The following is a 7,500-nucleotide window of genomic DNA, read 5'->3' on the forward strand; positions in this document are numbered from 1 at the left end:
GTACAGTACATGTCCCAGGTTCAAATGCGGCACCACTGCGATGCGCCCTCATGGATGAAAAATCAGGTCAACAGGCAACTACAACACAGATTAATACAGAGACATGTACATGTACAATCATGTAGTTCGACGGGCATATCAGAACTAGGCTGACAAATCCTGGCAACAATAGGCAGCTGTCAGCCCACACCAAGAAAGAAAAGCAAGCACCTTTCACAAACGAAGTGGGTACCGGTAAAACTAAAGACTCGGAGAAAGAGAAGGTGGGAACTGCACCACAAAGAATGTTCCTCTTCTCATGTCAAATCCACACAAGTTTCGATTCACTACCAAAAGATTTTAGTTTGGTTAAATGTAATTTAACTTAGTTAAACATCGCAAGCTTCGCAGTCAAGCAGTCCACAAGCTTAGTGGTCAAGCGGTTCACAAGCTTAGCAGTCAAGCGGTCCTCAGGCTTAGCAGTCAAGCGGTTCATAAGCTTAGCGGCCAAGCAGTTCACAAGCTTAGCGGCCAAGCGGTTCACAAGCTTAGTGAGCATCCAGCAGTCAATCCCGTAAGTGCAGGCTCACATGAACTACGTGGTAGCTTTGTACACAGCTAGGATCTGCGAGTTCTTCGTTGAGCGTTTGTGCAGTGGTCTGTGGAGCTGTTCATTTACAGTGTAGCATCTCCCCCCCCCCCCCCCCCCCCCGCCAACCCATCACATCCCTTATTTTACTTCCTTCCACTGTTTCATAGGTGTGATGGGTGCCTGGAATGGGGGCTCATGGCTGGGTTGCGGGGATTTGCCAGCCATTGGGGCAGTATTCTATCTAGGGGCTGGCTGGCCACAGTGGAAGCCCCTGGGTTAACTACAGGCACCCACCTTCCACTTAAGGGCCCACTGACGTATTTTTTAGGGTGCGTTGCTAAGGATGTAATGGTTAAGTAATTTGAGAGAATTTGGCATTATTTTGGTCAGTTTCCAACTTTTGTAAGCCAATGACCCTAAAGATGACATCATCATACCACGCCCATGGTCACGTGACCAATAAAAGAAAACTCTAAATTTGTCTCTGTGCTACACAATTTGAGTATTTAATCGATGGTTTGATAATCTGTATTCGTTTTCGCATCCAGCCAAGCATGGTTTTCTTTTTATTTTGAAAAATGTTCTTTTTAAAGACATAAACGATACTGAAACACCCATAACTTTTTCAAAAAAGATGATTTTAAAAAATCAATGCTTAGCTATATTCTGTATATGGAGGTGAAACGTGCCATGTAAAAAAAATTAATTCAATTTAAAACTGCCGGAAATTTAGCTTTTTTCTAAAAACCGGAAGTCGGTTCGTTTACGCATGCGCAGTTGATCTGAGAACGAGCGCGGGGAAGGGCGAGGAAAATCCTTCGATGGAAACAACAGTTTGTGCGGTGACTTTTGCTTGTGCATGGGTTTTCTTGTCAGCTCATGATATGATGACGTCAGTTACCGGAAGTAACATTTCACTTCCTTAGCAACGGCGAAAAATCCGTCTGTGGGCCCTTAAGCGAGGCAGTTGGTTAAATATAACAAAACTGCTAACTACCGGAACCTTCCTTTTTGTCTGCATACAATGTATGTCACCCACCTCCCAAGCAAATGGTCTCATTGATGTTTTTCCAGGAGGAGGCACAAAAGGTGGGGAAGCAGATTTCATTGCTTTCCTGTGTCCCTGAGATGTTAGAAATTAAAAAATATAAATAATTAGAAGTATTTCATTTATTTTACTCTGTCTGACTAATGCAAATGCAAGGCTGCTGCCTAATTCAATTTTCGGGGAGCCCTTTGAGTTTCCAAACATTAAAAGTTAGTAGCCCAAGTCATTTTTTCAAGAGCCCAGAATTAATTAATTCCAGCTGGGATCATAGTTACAAGAAAGTGAGGATGAATCAAGTAAGGCGCCCGTTCGGGCTACTTGTTCAGAAATTTGGTCGCCTGCGCTCACAAATAAGGCGCCCCAGGCGACCATTAGGCAGCAACATTGCAAATGAGAAAACTAACCGTGAAAAGGGTTATTGGGAAAAGATACTTAGCAATGTAAATGTGGTTGTGTGAAGACTTAAGTTAAAGGGGAAAACAGCTCACTTCCGGTTGTGTTATGCATCTCAAAAATGAGCATGTTTAAGCTTCCTATTATCAAAACAAGAAAGCAACTGTGTATGAACATTCCGAGGACAATTCAAAATCTGTAGCAAGCCAGGATTTAAAAAAAAAATGCATTGATCACAGCAATAATGCTCATTAGCTTAGAAAGCCAAGCACAAATTACTCTTACTATGATTGTACATATACAGTACATATATGCCCATCCTATTGAGGAGATTGTAAATCAAATCATCCTAGGACAAATTGGTGAAAGGTACACATACATGTACCAGGTAAGTGCTCTCACTACTGCACCAACCCTGCTACCCAAACAAGTAGATTTCACGAAATCTTGGCCAAGCTGTTTCCGAGCTTGGTTGCCTACTCAGGAAATGGGGCGGGTAGTTGAAAAGTTCATTGTCAATGGGCCAATGAAATTTACAAATTCACAATGAACTTTGGCAACTTCGCTTCGAAAGCTGGTTTGAACTTGCCAACGAAGTTCACAGCAAAGTTGGAAACTTTGTGTTCTCTCCAACGTGATGTGAATTCGTCAAATACTTTTAAAAAGCGAAGCAGATCTTGGCCAGATAATGTACGCAACGAAATAGTGGAACTCTGGTTGAATGGCGGTGGTCATAGGGAAATTGGAAGGCAAATGAATTTACCCAAGAGTACTGTTACAGTAACGAATATTGTAAACTCGGAGACTCCAATCACAGGAATGGAGGATGTAAAACCAGAATGGCAAGAACTGATAATGTCGTAATGTATACATGTAACTAATGTTGCAAACAGCAACAACCAAGTATACCGGTAAGTGCAGACTGAGGAAATTCAGGGAAACTGTTGGAACATAATGTTTGGCATGTTTAATTCAAAATATTCCTTCAAAATCTTCAATAACTGTACAAGATCTTGATTATTCCTACAAACGGCTTATACATGTAGTAGTACCAAGAGAAAGTTTGAGAGTGGAAATTTGTGAACAACTGCTGATTGATTACTAATTTGTGTTTGCAGTACAGTCGAACCTCGATTATCCGGATTTCTCGATTATCCGGACTTTTTCTCTGGTCCCAATTTTGTCATGAATATTTATTAGGACTTCATCATCAAGATCCCTAGCCATATTCTTTTTAAAACTACAGCGTTGAAAAGGAAAGTAAACGCGAGTTTGTTGCTCTTTCAAACCAGCGCTCGCACTTGTACGTCGTAACTAATGCAGAACTTTCGAATGACGGACAGTGAAGATGAAGACCATATTGTTTTCCAAACAATTTGCAAATGTTTTGTTTCACGCTAAATGTCGCTTTCTTAACGTAATCAGTTTTTGTTCCTCATTAATACTGATATTCTCGATTATCAGGACCCTCGATTATCCGGACTATTTCGTGTAGTCCCAATGAGTCCGGATAATCGAGGTTTGACTGTACTCTCAGGACGCAAGGAACATGCATTTCTTTGATGAGAGCTCTTTTATCAAGACCACTGGAAAAAGACCTTATGGTCATTCAGCCGTGGGATCTCCCGCAGTTGAAGTGCAGCATTTATGCAGTAAATCTGTTGCACTGCATTTTCAGAATAAATCACTTGAACATTTTCGATAGACAATCAAATGGTTTAGAACTCCTTTAAGTTCTTTTGAAGAGGATTTATTTGGCCAATGTTTTGTGAAATCCACTGTTTTATTCTCTCCATGCTACAGATTTTTAAAGTGATACTATGATTTTCTTTAGATTTCAAAACTACCGGTATGTTAACTAAGTTTAACACTACATGTGCATTGTACAATGTAATTGACCGAAGTTTGAAGCCTTAATTTCAAAAAGACACCTGTTTATTTTAACTGGAATTTTCCTATTTAATGGTCCACCATTAAAACATGTAACTTTAAGATCTCCAGAGAGCTGGATTGAGGAGAAAATAACGTCAAAGGGTCACAAGTTAAAAAGCACATGTGTCTATCTGTTAAGATTTTTAAACTAGCATTCTGCATTACACAATAAACTGCATTTACATGTACACTCTGAAATTTTAAGCTAGTGAGTACTGTAAATGACATCACTTTTCCCTAGATTCAACCCTCCGAGGTCCAGTAGGTCAGTTTTGAACACAAGTAATGGCAGAACGTGAAATCTAAACTTACACTCAAATTATTATTATTATTTTTATTATTGATCAAATGGTATATGAAATGGATCATATATGAACTGTGGATATGAAATCAAGTGAAGATATGATCCTCGCAGTTATGAACACAATTATTGCAATTGCATAGAGAAGCCTGAAAAATTAAGGACTTCAACAACCTGAGACCTCGCAATTCCGGTACGACGCTCTAACCAACTGAGCTGAAATGGTATATGAAATGGATCATATATGAACTGCGGATATGAAATCAAGTGAAGCTATGGTTCAAACCCCGTTGAAGTACTGCGAGGATCATAGCATCACTTGATTTCATATCCACAGTTCATATATGATCCATTTCATATACCATTTCATCGACACATTCCTCACGGGAACATTAGAACCCACAAATGACCAGCTCCCAACGTCAGTGGCTTCATAGCTCAGTTGGTTAGAGAATCGAACCGGAATCGCGAGGTCACGGGTTCAAACCCCGTTGAAGTACTAAATTTTTCAGGCTTCTCTACGCAATTGCAATAATTGCATTCATAACTGCGAGGATCGTAGCTTCACTTGATTATTATTATTATTATTATTATTATTATTATTATTATTATTATTATTGAAAGTAAGTTCATACTCACAGTTGACTTGGTAAAGCCGCTCAGTTTTTTGGTTTTCAGACGTTGCTGAAAAAAAAATTTTTTTTTTACTACTGACAGTAAAACTGCTTTTCACAACCTAGTCATAAATTTAAGGCAACTGAAATTACCAGAATGAAGCAGCAAAATTATTTTCTCTTTAAGAGTTACAAAGTCTTCGATCAATAACAAAAAATAATGCAAGTGCACATTTGAATTGATGAAAATGACCTGAACACTAGTGAAAAGAAAAGATGAACCTGGTAAGACTTAGTCTTTCATTGTGACAACAATATTGTCCTGCACATTGCTAGTAAATGTACATTGTACCTGAGTGTAGACCTGTACTTAATAATTATGTCAAAACTCAGAATAACATCTACAATTGTGTTACACGTGCAGATGTGTAAATGCATTTAAGCAGCATTGTATTGTCCTTGAGACCCGACAGTACCCACAGATTGACCAGTCATACATAGCTACTAGCTAAGCTAGTAGCACACTTGTGACAGAACATTGCTCAGAAAGCACTTCTCACCTCTACTGCTGTTGGAACTCCAGGTCTGCTTTTTTTCTTTTTCTTAAGATGCACATGGACAGGGGTCTCTCTGTCCACATGGACATGAACGGGAGACTTTCTTCCCCCTGCTGTCATCATTTGTGCTTGGGTCTTAAACTGTGTGAGGAGAAATAATGATATGTTGTTTCTGTATTATTATAATGCATTAAACTGGCTATTGAATCTGACAAAAATTAAGAAACTGAAAAAAAGATTTATTTTAACTACAAAGGCAAAAAACATACACTTTCTCCAAAATTAATGGAATGACAATTCACGTCTCTTTCATCTTTTAGACAATGTAGTTCTTTTCATCAACGCCACTATGCACATTGAGCAGCCAATTTTAATACATTAATTTTCTTCAATCATGGCAACCATGAGAATCAGCAATTCCCCACCAACACGCATTCACCTTAACAAGAATAAGAATTTGTTGCCATAAACATAATCCTCAAACTGAGGCTTTAATGAAATAATTATTGCAAGAGCACCAAACATGGCCTTAACCTATCAAATCTCACGAAAGGTTCATCAGCAACTGGTAAAGTTTGTCTTCTTGTTTTTGTTGCCAATCAGAAGCACTTTAAAAGGCTTGCCTGTCTGTTTGCCTTTTTTTTTTTTAATATTTTAATAATGGGCTTTATTTGACCATCTTGAGTGAAAAATATAATGGCGATACAATAATAAAAATGCGAGAAAAATAACAAATAATAATCGTAATTATAATATGTTGAAAACTATATACATATACAAACATAAATATAGAAAAGTTATATTCCACAATGTTTATGAGCTCTTGGTATGAAGGAACGTTGGTGCCTGTCGGTTCCCGACACTTCAATATATCTGCTTCTCCTAGATCTTAAATTATATTGATTTTTTGGTGCCGATTTTCTCGTTTGGTGTTCCTTGTCTCATGAAGCGTAGGGAGGGCAGTTCTTGATACGCCAATAATACTAAGGCTACGGTCTTGAACTCGTTGGACTTCTTCAGACAGATAGTTAGGTAAACCTCCCCAAACAGGTGACGCGCAGTGCCTCTAATAAAGGGCGGATCTTTGTGTTGTAAAGTGTAATTCCAACGTCTTTAGGAAGATTGGCTTTCCTACATTCACGCAGGAGGAATAACCTTTCATTGGCCTTCTTAGTCATCTCCTCAATGTGATGATTCCAACGGAGATCGTCCTGAAACCAGACTCCCAACAATTTAAAAACATTGACTTGTTCAAGTTGACAGTTTCCAAGATGAAGACTATCAGGAGTAGTAGGTGACTTTCTGAAGGTCAATAACATGTCCTTTGTCTTCTTGCTGTTTATTAGCATGTGGTTGGATGTTGTCCACTCATGTATACTATTAAGTACAACTTGCATAGAAGACTCGTCGTTGGTAGAGATAGACTCATAGAAGGTGCAGTCGTCCGCGTATTTACATTCACGGACTTGGTCGTGGAGGTTAGCAGGGATGGCACCATTGATGTCATTGATAAATATATTAAATAATAGCGGTGAGATTACAGACCCTTGCGGGACACCGGCTGGGCAACACAGAGTTGCTGAAAAGAGTAACCTTTTCTGAACTTATCCTGGTTTACTACTTACCCTGTTTTGAACAAAGGATATTTGCCTGAGAGGGGTGATGAGGGATGAATATGATGCATCACTCTTTCTGCCACATTCTATTTTATTGTGGGATTTATATGACTCAAGTGAGCTTCTGAACAGCTGATGTTTTGGTACTGTAAGAGTCAGTTACTTGAGCAAATTTCAAAAAACAACTCAAATCTTTATGGACAGGCCATTAGAAGTGGAATCCCCAGCACCAAGTAACGGGACATTAAATGTATGCAAGCAAGTAAATTGCACAAACTAAAGCAACCAAGGGCATCACTAGTGTCACTAGTCCTCTTGGGAAATATAAAATCATCGTCACATTTCTGTCAGAAAACAACAGTGATTAAGACGTAAAATTTAAAACACTTTCAAAATATGACAATAGCGGAATAGAACAATTTCCGTGAAAGCCACCGAATTTACTTAAAGCTAGAAACTATTTTCCAG

The 7,500-nt window shown here is 38.8% G+C and overlaps 1 protein-coding gene across 2 annotated transcripts in view; it reads right to left on the reverse strand.

Moving 5' to 3' along the window:
- Positions 1–7,500, reverse strand: part of LOC138023444 (outer dense fiber protein 2-like) — a 35,347-nt gene that overhangs the window by 27,596 nt on the left and 251 nt on the right. The window contains exons 1-4 of one of the 2 annotated variants that reach the window (XM_068870446.1): positions 5,686–5,824; positions 5,420–5,557; positions 4,885–4,929; positions 1,611–1,694 (exon numbers count right to left, since the gene is read on the reverse strand). In XM_068870446.1, the coding sequence (XP_068726547.1) occupies positions 1,611–1,694; positions 4,885–4,929; positions 5,420–5,539 (249 nt within the window). In that variant the 5' untranslated portion in view covers positions 5,540–5,557; positions 5,686–5,824. Of the gene's footprint in view, positions 1–1,610; positions 1,695–4,884; positions 4,930–5,419; positions 5,558–5,685; positions 5,825–7,500 lie in introns of those variants that run through there. The other variant, XM_068870449.1, reaches the window with a different exon arrangement.

The sequence above is a fragment of the Montipora capricornis genome, chromosome 2 (assembly GCF_036669925.1).
Source record: "Montipora capricornis isolate CH-2021 chromosome 2, ASM3666992v2, whole genome shotgun sequence".
Classification (NCBI taxonomy): domain Eukaryota; kingdom Metazoa; phylum Cnidaria; class Anthozoa; order Scleractinia; family Acroporidae; genus Montipora; species Montipora capricornis.